The 15,377-nt window shown below is 34.7% G+C and overlaps 1 protein-coding gene across 1 annotated transcript in view; it reads right to left on the bottom strand.

Moving 5' to 3' along the window:
* Positions 1-15,377, bottom strand: part of LOC136024734 (arginine--tRNA ligase, cytoplasmic-like) — a 72,292-nt gene that overhangs the window by 34,365 nt on the left and 22,550 nt on the right. Inside the window, exons 3-6 of the mRNA XM_065700166.1 lie at positions 13,963-14,139; positions 7,249-7,514; positions 3,398-3,581; positions 229-358 (exon numbers count right to left, since the gene is read on the bottom strand). Coding sequence (XP_065556238.1) covers positions 229-358; positions 3,398-3,581; positions 7,249-7,514; positions 13,963-14,139 — 757 coding nt within the window. The remainder of the gene's footprint in view (positions 1-228; positions 359-3,397; positions 3,582-7,248; positions 7,515-13,962; positions 14,140-15,377) is intronic.

Below are 15,377 nucleotides of genomic sequence, written 5' to 3'. Positions count from 1 at the left end.
ATAAAAGTTTCTTTTTTGTGGCAAAACTGATAGCGCATAGATTTAAAAAAAAAAAAAAAAAAAAAAAAAAAAAAAAAAAAAAAAAAAAATGTGAGGTAGTTCCCAATCTGGATTTGGATATGACACAACCATGGGTTTAGTCAAGGTAACAGCATAAAGAGTACCAGATCTCAACATAGGCCCCAAGTATATACTAAAAAAAAAAAAACTAAGCTAAGTGTTCAGTACCTTTTCTAGAGGTATCACAGATAAGTTGCCACCGTTTAGTTTGGTCCGGGTCATGAGCTTGTAATTCTACAACAGCAGCGTAGGCTCTTTTCTTGAATTCAGCATCTTCATCAAAACGTTTCTTCGATTCCTAAAATTATTTTATTTGTATTGTTAATCATCAGAAGGGAGCAAAAAAAGGGAAGGGGTAATTAAAATACATCATATGGTAGTATAATAAGATGAAATATCTTTTAGGGACAAATGGTGTCGTCAAATCTACCTAACACGTTTTGGCTAGTTATTTTCACGGTTCAACGTGGCAACCCTGAGGAAAATCTAGAAATGCCCGGAAGCTTCGTGTTTTCGAAACAACCAGAACAAAATTCTTATGAAACTGTGTTTTTCAAGTATAAGTGGTTTAATATAAGTAGATCTGAGTAGATATGAATATTAGCTAAGGTATAAATAGTAGACGTAGAACAAGAGTTATATACAGTTACAATATAAGACTTTTATAGTACATTTTTAGCATTAGTAGAATTTTAAGCAGAGTGAGCATATAATCAGGAAATGAATTAGTATAATTAGTAACCGAGCTATATTTAAGCAGTCCCTTGTCTGAGAGGACGCGGGTTCTAACCCGGTGTACCCAATTCTTCAGTTTGGGACAGGGGTCAGTGGCGGGACTCTGTAAGCTTAGCCAGAGTCGACCCAGCTCTAAATGGGTACCTGGAGAAATCTGGGAAGGTAAACAGGAAGGGTGTGCGAAAGCACAGGATGGTTGGCCCCCAACCCCCCATTGCATTTCCTGGCTGAAGGGCCAAGAAACGGAGATCAGCACCGCCGGTACGGACTGTAAAGTCTAATGCCGTATCCTTTACCTTTTACCTTTTTTTTTATTTTAAGCAGTAGAGTGTAATGAGGAATAAGGTATAATAAGTAGATTTAAGTAGCTAAGCAGCTAAAACCTAAGAAGATCTAATATGTGTCCATGGGTCAAATCTTGTCCATAGCCAGATGTCTATGATAACCATGTGGTAGCAGTGGATTAATGCTCTACTTGGCAATTCAAGACCCAGGGATAGATCCTTGTTGCTGTAAGGTTGGGCGGCAGACTTGCTACTTGTCCTCGTCTTGGGTCTTGTAGAAAAGACCGCGCAAGTGTAACACCGATTCGATTCCGTGTGCACCAGTAATGGCTCTGGAGTATTCTGTCCTTTTATATCCTAGACACTTTCAAATTTTGAGGCTAACTGAAGAGTAAAAAAAAAAAAAAAAAATACCACTTTTTAATGCATTATAAGAACACACTAAACCTGCATTTGTACGAGTGTCTTTTTTCAATGTTTCAAGAATTACTTTTTTATGTTTTGCCCAACCATCAAGGAGAAAGTTAATAGTTTCATATTTCATCCTAATAATTGAAACTCATACTTTATGCTACCAACTCGCTTGTAAGACTTCATATATTGCTCAAAGTAGCCAATATGATGGCACCTATAATTACTATAATATAGGATATCTTGTGTATAATGAATGCCAAGCATTTTAATAGGTGTTTATTTGGAGATTTTATCTTTAGTATCTGATCATCTTAACCAAGAAAAATACATAAAAATCATTTAGAAAAAGAAACCACCTCACGCCAGTAAGACAAACATTGTCAAATTTTTTTTCCTTGCAATAAAGTAAAGTTTAGATTTTCGTTTTAGAGTTGGTAAAAATATAAGCTGATAATCTGGTAATAATGGTAAAATGGTAATAATCTCGTAAAATAGCAACAATACGGGGAAAAAACTTTCCAATTGAACTTTCCTTTATTCAATTGGTTACTTTTCCTCTATTGTTTTAAACGTCACAGACAGGAAAAAGCCAATGGCTTTTTCCTTGGTTTGTTCTTTACTAGGTTCCCGTCTTCTCAACACTGACGAAATATCGATGAAACTTGCATTGTCCCCATTTATGATTAACTAGACAGATCCATTACATAACATACCTTAAAAAAAGCCAATTTTAAAAGATGTTTGTATCAAATCATCTTGTCAACAGATTATTTCGGTCAATATGGGCTAGAGGTCCCTCTTTACTATAAAAAAGTTTACCGATGATAACACTGCCAGTAAAGCTCAGGTTACTACTATTAATTAATATTTGAGTTACTTTGAGCTAGTGTTTGTTCTTCATCATAACTATATCGACCCTTTATGTAATTTCTTAATCTATTGGAATACGTAATCTTTTTATTACCTCGAAACAACTTTCATCATAATTATTTTATATGGTTAATAATACTGGGCTAGGGTTCGTTCTTACTATAACATATCGTTAAAAATCGATAATATTAAAAAAAATAATTACAAAAGGCATTAGACGTGACAATTTCCTTCAAAATGAGCCATTAAACAGTTCTTTAAGATGTTCCAGTGCCAAGCCATCTGAGGAGAAAAAGAACAAAAAGAAAAAACAGATGCCGTATATGCATAATATTGCAGTTCAAGCAACTTATCTTGTTTTTCAAGCCAATATATTTTCCTCGTTATCCAGGCCAAGGGACGGTAGGTTTCCTTTCAGAAAAGGCGGTCATAATAATGCACTTCTTGTTTTGATCTGACACTATGTTCAGGAGTTTAGGACTATTATTTTCTCAGTATTTGATGTGATCGTCCCTTACTAGTTTGGTAGCTACCGCTGCAATTAACTCGGATGTCCGAGATTATCTCGGATAATTAACAAACATAGCTTTCCCTTCGTTGTCCATAGGTATGCTTGATATATATATATATATATATATATATATATATATATATATATATATATATATATATATATATATATATATATATATATATATATATATATATATATATATATATATATATATATATATATATATATATATATATATATATATATATATATATATATATATATATATATATATATATATATATATATATATATATATATATATATATATATATATATATATATATATATATATATATATATATATATATATATATATATATATATATATATATATATATATATATATATATATATATATATATATATATATATATATATATATATATATATGTATATTGGTATTAGTGCTACATAAACTGCAATTATTCCTTCCAAAGTATACCTGCTTATTGTAGATTAGGGAAAAAAAACACCAAACCTTATAAAACGCTTGCAAATCACCAATGGGCAGTGGATTGTTCAGATAGTCAGGATATTTGTCGTTTAAATGTGCAAGTAGCATCCCAAACTGTGTACCCCAATCTCCAACATGGTTTAATCTTACAACATCATGGCCGAGATATTCTAACAATCTTGCTAAACTATCTCCAATGATGGTGGATCTAAAGAATAAATAAGGATAAATTAACATAAATTCTTATGCATAACTCTTTTATTGATTTTTTTACACGATTTTATCGCATTTTGTTTTATTTTATTTTGATACAATTAGAAATATTTTATGTACTAATCAGTTTTTATATGAGTGAAATAAAAATATAGCAATAACATAACGGCCTAAAGTTTGGAATTGAATTCAAGTACTAAGTTTATATGGATTCAAACTTAATATTTTCTTAAAATTGGCAGATTCTTTTATTTTTAAACCATTTTAAATGAAATAATTGGGCTGGGTTATAATGCAATAAGAGGGTCAGCTAAAATGACAAATATACAAAAATATACATACTGTTAACATTTGGTACAGTTTATACTTTAATGCTCGATGCAGCTTCAAGCAAAAGAAAAAAAGAGATAAAAAAACAACTCATTTCATTTAGGTTTTTGTAACCACCTTAATATTCTGGGTTTGCGAGGCTAGATGGCCTTAGTTCTTCTTTTAGAATGGCCTTTAGTTCTAGATGGCCTTAGAGTTTAATCTTGTTTCATTAAATTCGTTTTGTTTCCTCTAACTAAACTTGAGCCTCCTCTCTTATGAGCTTCCTTCCATTATTAGAGTAACTGACATCCTTTTATTTCACCAAAAACCAAAGGCTGTGTCTCACAGTTTCATAATTATACAAAATAAGAAGAACAAGCTAAAAAACCTACTTTATTTATTTCAGAACTCGTACTGATTTAATCGTGGGCATAGAACGGTACTACATCTTTATTAGTTGCTTATCCCGAAATTTACCGTTACTATGTCGACTATTCCGTAACGTGACATTAGTTTACGTAACGTCAAATCCTAAGCAGAGCTTTAGCCTGATTGGAACTGCCGACAAGGCTGATATAAATTACCCAACAAGATTGCATAGCTAACATAGTATTAAATTATGTTAATGTTAAAGGTTTTACGGCGATGTTTGAAAGCACCAATAAACCCGCTATTGGGGCATAATAATTTACTTTCAATAAAGGCATAAAATACACCCAAGGTTTTGCCTTTTGTATAACTGTACTATAAAATGAGCACGAGGGGTGAGCAAAGCATTGTTAACAAACTAGCACTATTCGAGATTTTTAAGTGATGTAGAGAGTGGTGTATGAGGGGGTATATTCTTCTCATTAGTAAAAGTTCGATAAATTTTGGTGAATAAGTAAATACTTATGAACAATGGTCTTCTTTCCTAACACTTCTGGCCAAATCTCCAAACTACTTCTGGTTAAAATTTAGGAAGAATTTGATATACAAAAAGAAATATTTTTACTAATACTAAACAGGCATTAAATAAAAATAGACACAAATTAAATTGAAAGCGATTTTTTTAAATTAAAAAAAAAGTTAATACCGAAAACGATCAGAAACAATGAAATATTGTGAAATAGCACAAATTTGAAAACCAAGAACGTGCATGGTGCCCCAGTTTCTAGACACTAGCTCCGAAAATTTGAGATCGACTTTGGAGACACTCAGATGCGAAAAAGATACAATTTTTGTGAGAATAGCATAATTATACCTGTACACATAGTGAGAGAAATTCTACCCTAGTTCGAGGGACTTCGAACTAAATTTTGAAAAATTGTGGCATAAAAATGAACTATTTTCAGGGATTTGACTTTCTTCTCTAAGACATATAAGTATCCAACTGAAATAAATGTAATACGTTTTAAAAACTATAAAAATCTGTTAGTAAGGATTCTTAAAGAAAATGAAAGAGTGTATTAAGAAAATTCATTTAGAAATTCTGATTCTCCTTGAAAAACTTGGAATTTAATTAAAGATAAAATTGGAAAAAATAAAAAGTTATCTCATCCTGAGGTACATCTATTGTATCTGTACATCTATATATCTGTGTACATCTATTGCCATAATGTTTCCTTCTGCGTTTCCCTGGGGCAACAAAGCCTTAAGGTGAACTCCTACCCCGTCCCTTATAAGACTTGTTCGAAGATTTTCTGTCCAAGACAAATTAAAGAATTAAGGCTCATAAATACACTATTTTTATACCTATGACCCCTCCCCAGGGATCTCTTTCGAACTTACATCAAATGAGCCAGCATGCATGTTCTTTTCCATGTTAGAAGAAAACAAGAGCTAAGAGCTCATATGGCACTTGTGACGATGTCGGAAGAGCCAAGAGCTCATATGCCATGAGCTCTAGCGAAATTCTAAGAATAAATAGGTTGATTCAAAAGGAAAATCAGAGGCTAAATGCCGTTCGGGATTTAAAATAAGAGCTCTGAGACACAAGGTCCTTCTAAATATCAAGATTCATTAAGATCCGATCACCCACTCGCAATTTAGAAATACCTCATACTTTTCTAATCTTTCCTCCCCATTCAACCTTCTCCCCCCCCAGATGGTCGAATCGGGGAAAACGACTTCATCAAGTCAATTTGTGCAGGTCCCTGACACGCCTACCAATTTTCATCGTCCTAGCACACCCAGAAGCACCAAACTCGCCAAAGCACTGAACCCCCCCCCCCAATAACTCCCCCAAAGAGAGCAGATTCAGTCCAGTTACGTCAATCACGCATGTACGAAATTTGGTTATTCTACCCGCCAATTTTCATCCTGATCTCTCGAGTCTAAGCGTTTCCCAAGATTTCCGGTTTCTCCCCTCCCCAACTCCCCCCGATGAAACTGGATCTGGTCTTGAATTAAAATAAAAGATCTGAGTTACGAGGTACTTCTAAATATGAGACTTCATTAAGATTCAATCACTCCTTCGTAAGTTAAAAATCGCTTATTTTTTCTAATTTTCAGAATTAACCCCCCTCCAACTCCCCCAATGAGAGCGGATCCGTTCCGGTTATGTCAATCACGTATTGAGGATTTATGCTTATTTTTTTCCCCAAGTTTCATCCCGATCCCTCCACTCTAAGCATTTTCCAAGATTTCCTGCCCCCCCCCCCAACTCCCCCCAATGAAACAGGATCCGGTCGGGATTTGAAATAAGACATCTGAGTTACGAGTTCCTTCTAAATATAATATTTCATTAAGGTCCAATCACTCCTTCGTAAGTTAAATATACCTCATTTTTCTAATTTTTCAGAATTAACCCTCCCCCCAAATCCTCCAAAGAGAGCGGAGTTATTTCGGTTATGTCAATCACGTATCTAGGACTTGTGCTTAGTTTTTTCTCCACCAAGTTTCACCCCTATCCCTCCACTCTAAGCGTTTTCCAAGATTTTAGGTTTCCCCCTCCAACTCCCCCCATGTCACCGGGTCCGGTCGGGATTTAAAATAAGAACTCTGAGACTCGATATCCTTCTAAATATCAAATTTCATTAAGATCCGATCACCGGTCCGTAAGTTGAAAATACTACACTGTTTCTATTAATTTTTCTAAATTAAACGTTCCCCCAATCCTCCCAGATGGTCGAATCGGGGAAACGACTGTTTCTAATTTGGTCTGGTCTGGTCCCTGATACGCCTGCCAAATTTCATCGTCCTAGCTTATCTGGAAGTGCTTCAACTAGCAAAACCGGGACAGACAGGCCGACAGACCGACAGAATGTGCGATCGCTATACGTCACTTGGTTAATACCACGTGCCATAAAAACTCAATACCGAGCTTTTTCTAATCAACGTTTGGTGAACTTACCAATGTTCAAACTTACCTCAAGTGGCCTACGTGCATCTCCTTTGCAATATTGGGAGAGGAAAAGTCAATAACAACCTTTTTCTTGTCAACTTTCGGTGGACTGACACCCTCCAAACACATATTCGCAATCTGACGGACCACAAACTTTTGAGAAAGAGTGATGTTGATGAAACCAGGGCCAGCAGTAGACAATAACTCAATAATTTCATTGGCGGGAATATTTCCGATTAGTGTTTTAGCCACTTCAACTGGGGATACCTTGGTGCCAGATTCTTTGAGTATCTGCAAATAAACAACAGAGGTGTATACAGACGAAAAGGGAGCCTTTTATCCGTCTTGTTTGAATGTCAAAAGATTTTTTATCGCTAAGCAGGATTATATTCAACTCAAGTTGATCCTGAGAAAGGATTTAAAATCTGAATATTCGAGAGGATAGTGATGTTTTCCCCCGGAAGCAGCGCAAAAGCGTAACAATAAAGGACAGGAAGAATTTAAGACGTGAAACAGGGATATTACTTAACGTGAGTGTAGGAGTAAAGCACAGCAATAAGAAATTACACAGCGCTCTTAATCAGCGAAGTGGTTTCATTCCACCTTTCAAGTATATGCTAAAACCGGCTTGAATCGCGCAACAGCAAGTAATTTTTTAACAAGGAAGAAGACTTGAAACCCAAAAGTAAAACAATTAATATTATAAGCCCAAAACTTGCACATTCTTTCTGTGAATCAAACTTGGAGTAATCCCACTCCCAACCAACTTAACTGCAGTGGAAACTTAAGGCATGTGTGGCCTGTGCGGCCAAAAAGGGACCCATACCACCAGGGGTACCGCCACCCAGTGGAGGCATAACCTAAAATTGCAAGGCTGCGTAAATACTCTTCCATCTTCGTGCAGCATGAAAATGCCGAACAGAACAATCCCTTATGCCGTTTGACGAATACTTACCCTGAAATGAGATTTGAAACCCCCAGAAACACCTTTACAATAATGTATAATTAAATGAGTGACATAAACGTAATTTCCCGGTTTATAGTAATAGCTATTGGGACCCAGCAAATATATATTGCAAAGGGCCCCAAAGAATCTAGCGCCGCCACTGCTTAACTGTATGCAGGTATAGTAACCATACGAGTCAATGGCGACCACTATTTGATGCAGACTCTTAAAATAACGGTTTGTCACCTAATTTGTTACTGAAAAGAAATATCGTGTTTTCTCTTAATATTATTTACATCTAATTGGTATATTTTTGGAGGGGAGGGGAACTCTCTTTTAGCAGTCAGCGTCCCGGTATCTAGTCATAAATTTAGCAAACATAAAATGCGATTGCTGCTTGGAATAAATATTTGCATGTCCGTAATTCTCTCCTAATTAAAGTCATTATATTTTGATATTAAATAACCTTTTATCTCTTCATTTCATTCACTCTTAGCTACTAAAATAAAGAAGAAGTTAACTAGAAGAATAAGAAAAAAAAAAAAAATGCAGTGCAATAAGACGAGTGCGTGGACTTGAATAAAAAGAGGCAGGTGAGATACAAAATATCGCTAGAAATCAAACAATTCGTGGTAACGAACTGTAGTAAGGAGCGACCTGGCTCAATAGTAACCAAAACTCTAAGAAACGGAACTTAGATACAATTAGTTACGTCAAAAAGAATTGTATTTTAATGCTGATTTTAAATATATAAGTTCCATCAAGTTAAGTCTTATCCATCAAAATTTACGGGCCTGAGAAAATTTGCCTTATTTTAAAAAATAGGGGGAAACACCACCCCCCTAAAAGTCATAGAATGTTATAAAAAATCGCACCATCAGATTCAGCGTATCAGAGAACCCTACAGTAGAAGTTTCAAGCTCATATCACGGATGCGTGTTTATTTGTTTGTTAGTTTTTGTTTGTTTTTCTCAGGGGTTCTCGTATCGACCTGGTGCTCCTAGAATGTCGCAAGAGGGCTCAATCTAATGAAAATTAAAAATCCTAGTTCCGTTTTTAAGTGACCAAAACAATTTGAGTGCATCTAGGCCCCCTCCAACGCCAATTTTTTCCCTAAGTCACCGGATCAAAATTTTGAGATAGCCATTCTGTTCAGCTAAGTCGAAAACCTAATAACTATGTCTTTGGAGACGACTTAATCCTCCACAGTCACCGGGGGGAGGGGAGGCTGCAAATTACAAACTTTGACCATTGTTTACATATAGTAATGGTTATTATAAAGTGTACAGATATTCTCAGGGGATTTTATCGCGTTGAGGTAGGGGTGGGTCGGGTGAGGGGGTTACGAGGGAGGATCTTTCCACGAAGGAATTTATCATGAGGGAAGAGAATTTCCATGAAGGGGGTGCAGGATTTTCTAGCATTATTTAAAAAGAACAATGAACAAATAAATATTTTTTTTCAACTGGAATTAATGAGCATTAAAACTTAAAACGAACAGAAAATATTACGTATATAAGGAGGTTCGTCTCGTCCACAATACCTTGCTCTTTACGCTAAAGTATTCTTAGTAATTTCAACTATTAATTCTATGGCCTTTGTGATTCAGGAGTCATTCTTAAAGATTTGGGACAAAATTCAAGCTTTAGTGTAAAGAGCAAGGTATTGACAAGGAGGCGAACCCCTTCATATACGTAATAAAAACACAAATATAGAAGTTCGTTACGTAAGTTAACTCGTAAGGTACGTATATCTATTGCTAACAAAAACTTTCGTAAAAAATCCTATTCAGTGCTTTACATGTAGCTCACAGTGCCGGTGGATCCAGGGGGTGGGGAAAACGCCGGCTCTTTTTTTTTTTTTTTTTTTTGCATGCGAGTCTTTTTATTTTTTGTTTCATTTAGAGTTCTACTTGACTCACATGCTACACATTTGCTATGTTATAAAGGTACTTTCTAATTTTTTCTGGCACCTTGTTTCTCTGTTTTTCTTCTTTTTTTTTCATTCTTTTTTACAATAAATTCGTCAATTTGGTCGATTATTGGCACCTTTGTCACACTCCCCCCCCCATATTTTGCTCATTGGTGCCTTTGTCACATTGGGTATCCCCCCCCCCCCTAAGATTTTGCTCTAGATCCACTCCTAGATCATATTGTCTTCAAGTGTTTTTTTTATCATTTCTTCTGAACTCGTTTGAGGACGGCCTTCGTTTTGTTTAGCCCTGGGTGGATTGTCAAGTGAATAACCTCGGAAACCCCCTTGTTTTACATCATGTATATTGTATAAACTTTTTTCTCTAGCCTAGAAAATGAACTATTGGCATTTGTTATTTCTCAAAAAATACTGCTGGATAATTTACTAAGTGAAACAGGCGGTCAGTCTTAGCCGAGTCGTTAGTATGATAACCACAATATATAAAATATATGCCGAAGTCAAAAGCAAAAGTCAAAGTCAAAAATATGCCGAAGTCAAAAGCAAATGGTAACTACTTTGAGTTTCGCTGGGACCTGTGTTTTGTTTGGGGTGAGGGTTTTGTGGCATTTTCCTGTAAGGCAATTGAAATGTCCACCTACTTTCAAATGGATAGGTATCTAGGAGAAATCATAAAAAGGGTTGGAAGATTTTATAGACTTAGGTTGAGAGAAATGATATGACTATTTTTACTCGTTTTAAATTAATATTATTATCTCCGGTCAAGAAGACCTCTGATAGAGAGACAATAACATCACCTCCCGCCAAGAGATATAGAACAACTGGTGGTGGGAAGATGTCAATAAATGCCCTTCAAATAGTATAACAGTTCAAAATAGGGATGAAACCTTTTAATCGACAGTTAATAGATATAAAAAATTTTAACTGGATATTTCGAACAGATGTACAGTGTTCATCATCAGCAGTAAAACTAAAAGACATCAATAAAACAAACAAAATTCACACCCAATAAACTAATTACATATAGTTTATTGCTCTTATTTTTTTCCAATGCAACAGCGGAAGCAAATCTCCTTGACCTTTTCGGCTCCGGTTCATTTAGACTTATCTGACAAATCAGGTGGACAGAGTTCATAGCTCTTAGGTGAGGTGAGAAATACTTTATTTGACCTCAGTAAATTATCATAAATTGGATGGTAAATTGTATCCATCGAACACGAGCTGCAAAACTAAATTACGATTCAGCGAAAATGAAAGTTATTTCAACATAACTAAACGTAAATACTAAAGAAAATGTTCCCTTTTACACCATCTGATCTTACCAAAGCTTTTCACATTTGAATTTAAACGTTTAATTGCTTATTTTTTTGTACCTATGGTAAGGTTACTTACAATATACCTAGAGGGGGAGACATTCCGAACTAGGTACTTGAAGAGCAGCTTTGTAATACGCTCCACCTCCATTTGGAGTGGTCTCCCAAAGGATATAATTCCTAAAAACTCGTCTGATGATCCCTTTAAAAGGATATTCAACATAAACAACTAAAGCAAACCTAAATAAATCGTTGACTAGGACCATAAGTTTTTAGTGGTCTGACACGAAGATATTTTATATATTTTATATTATTATATATTTTAAGTCTTATCCATCAAAATTTACGGGCCTGAGAAAATTTGCCTTATTTTAAAAAATAGGGGGAAACACCACCCCCCTAAAAGTCATAGAATGTTATAAAAAAATCGCACCATCAGATTCAGCGTATCAGAGAACCCTACAGTAGAAGTTTCAAGCTCATATCACGGATGCGTGTTTATTTGTTTGTTAGTTTTTGTTTGTTTTTCTCAGGGGTTCTCGTATCGACCTGGTGCTCCTAGAATGTCGCAAGAGGGCTCCATCTAATGAAAATTAAAAATCCTAGTTCCGTTTTTAAGTGACCAAATGAAGATAGACTATTTTATGATTGCAAATGGTAAAGAATGTGATTAAAGGCTCTTTTCCTATTTCAAAAGTTTTAGTTTTCGAGGGTAATAGCTACGTATGTTGAAAAAATGAAGATTTTAGACTATTTTATGATTGCACATGGTAAAGAATGTGATTAAAGCCTCTTTTCCTATTTCAAATTGCTCAAATTTCAATATCTAGATATTAGACTACTTTGTGATTGCAAATGGTAAAGAATGTGATTAAAGGCTCTTTTCCTATAGGTTAGATATTTAAATCAAGAATCTTTTTGGGGACGAATTAACACTGTCCATTTGAGAACAAGTTCGCATTATTTTCGAATCCAGCCAAATCTTTTAGATTCATTTGCAAGAACTATAGTCTTTTTGGGTAAGTGCGTTTTGGCGTACTGAAAGTTAATGTGGAAGAAAATGTCACATGATTTTATCTTATGAATACACATTTCCTAGAGAGATAAAAAAAATTACCCTTATAACAAATTCCCCTCGTTGCAACAGTAAACCCTACTGCACGCAAACCTGATACTTATCCAAATCATTCCTAAGCATTATTTGAATTTTTCAAGTACCAAAGACAGTGAATATACAATCTGATGACTTGAATTAGTTAAGTGGAAATTTACATAACATACATTAATTTTTTTAAATAGGGAAATTCAGGACTGGAATTTCTAATGAAAAAGACATCTATATAATGTTATGCAGTTTTTGGTAATAGAGGGCACCAAAGAAAGGAAACCTTTCTGCATTTCCTGTGGGTAGGACAGGCCGAACCTCCTTAAAAAGGTGTAGATTTCATTTGAATATGCGGTTGTCTTTGAGAATCAACAGACTGCTAATGTCGGAATTTTTCAGACGAAGTCGAATTTAAGTAACGAGTTTCTCGTCTTTGTTTTGACGGTTCAAACGGCAACATTGAAAAAAGAGCAGAACATTGCCCTAAGAACGTCATCATTTTGACCCTGGGTTCTCATATATACGATTTACCGCATTCAAGCACGAATATTCGGCCAAATATACAAATGTCGCAGCTGAGTGCGAATTTTGATTAAAATTTATCTGATTTTGCAAAATATCGTACAAGTCCATGAGTCTCAACTTCTCCGATAAAGCCATAGGCCTTGCCGTAGGCTATTTTTAGAAGGTAAATTAATATGCTGTTTTGTCTTCAAAATCGAACACAAAAATATTATCTCATGTAACACCATATAAAGATTATCACATTAACACGAAAATTTCGTGTCCGATGTTTTAATGCAATATTTCGCAATAAAAAATCATATATGTGAGAAACCAGGGGGAGACAATGAAAATAATAATCGTGGGTTTCCATTTACGAGCAAACCTAAGATGGTTCCAGGGGAGAGGGGGGGGGGTAAACAATGTTTCATTTAAATGCCCTTGAACTTTAAAAATCATTCTAGCGTTTGAAACTCTGATAGGTAAAATATCTTGTCAATGAGGCACAGTGTTAATAATCCTTGAGCAATTAAATAAAAGAATAAAAAAAATCGTAAATAAAAAAACAAAAAGTAGATATAACCCTGAATCAAGTTGGACAATACACTTGAACCTGTCAGCATATCGATATTAAAATCGGTGGATACGGTATATGACTTCATGAGAGAATTTAAAAGGAATCTTTCGTAATAAAGCAAGTTTTAATAAATATATGAGCGATTAAACCAAAAACAATATACATAAAAATGAAAAGTAAATAAGACCCTGAATCACGCTTCACAATACACTTGAACAAGTTAGCACATCGTTATTAAATCGTTGGGTATTGTATATGACTTATTAAGAGAATTTTAAACGAATTTTTCGTAATAAAGCAAGTTTTAATAAATAAATGAGTGATTAACCTAAGAAAAAAAAATGAATCAAGTTAGACAATACCTTTGAAAGTGCCATAGCAGAATTGCATTGATAGTCACCATATTTAGGTTGAGAAGATATCACCACCTCGATATTAAAATCACTGGATTCTGGATATGATTTGATAAGAGACTTCTTGAAAATATTCTTTAACTCTCCAATGATGGAAAATTGTCCTTCTACCGTTTCCGTCAGTGCCTAAAATAAGTCTTTATTTAGATAAGTCTATATAGAGAAGATATCACTACCTCGATATTAAAATCGTTGGATTTTGGATATGACTTGATAAGAGATTCCTTGAAAAATTTTTCTAACTCTCCAAAGATGGAAAATTGTCCTTCTACCGTTTCCGTCAGTGCCTAAAATAAATTACTATAAGGTTACCTAGAGTAAGGTATCAATCCAGTTTTAAATGGCTACCTGGAGATACATAGGACGAAACAGGAAGCACCAGATGATTTTCCCCCAACGAAGGATTGCATTCCCGGCCGAAGGTAAAATCTGGAAATCCATACCTGCGCTTCACGGACCATGGGTCAGAACGCAAAAAAAACTAAGTAAGAAGTAAGTCATTATGAAAATGACTACAGTTTCAAATTTTTGTTTCTTAATTGTAAAAATTCAGCTGTGAGTCAACTTAAAAGCAAAATCAATATGAATATTAGTTTTCCAGTTATCCAACCAACTATCTTTATAAAAATGAACTTCTCCAGAACAATTGATTTAATAGACAAATCTTTGGCAAAGATGATTTAGGGTAATTTGCCAGCTATTGGGCGTAAAAGTATGGTTATACCTTCAAACAACAGTTTGCGTTATGATTAACCAGAATTCAAGAAATATATTCCATTGTAAAATGCACAAACAAGAAAATTTTTAAAATTCGTAGCTAGTTATTTGAACACTATCGCTATCTAATTGTTTTAGACCCTAAAAGTAGATGTCATGAATAAACAAACAATCACAGTAAGATTTAATCGGTGAGCCATCTACCGGTATTTGGGTTTTCTAAGTATGACTTCTAAAGTGCATATGACCAAAATTTCAGAGGCAAGGATTTTGGTGGGAGGGGTTGAGGCAGAACTTCTAAATAATGTCTTATGGCTAACTTCTTATGGAGAGACCCCAGGCATTTTTCCCGCCGAATTCTCCCTATGCTCTGTACCAGCAGATATTCTACCATAGTATATAATACCGAGTTTGTCTCTGTTTCTAAAGCTTTCTTTGAAGTTTTATTTCCACCTACCTACCGGTAACCTAACCCTATTCCTATCTTAGGCCAGTCTAATATCCTAAAACTGTAGTCTATTTGTTTCTCTAATAAAGATATTTGAACAATCAGGTTTACATCATGCTATGCCTCATCAGCCCTGCCTTTATACAAGATTAAACAAACAAAAAAACAAGTTTTATTAAATGAAATTAAGGAGCGACAT

The sequence above is a fragment of the Artemia franciscana genome, chromosome 3 (assembly GCF_032884065.1).
Source record: "Artemia franciscana chromosome 3, ASM3288406v1, whole genome shotgun sequence".
In the NCBI taxonomy this organism is placed as follows: domain Eukaryota; kingdom Metazoa; phylum Arthropoda; class Branchiopoda; order Anostraca; family Artemiidae; genus Artemia; species Artemia franciscana.
This window is presented reverse-complemented; position numbering and strand designations above follow the sequence as displayed.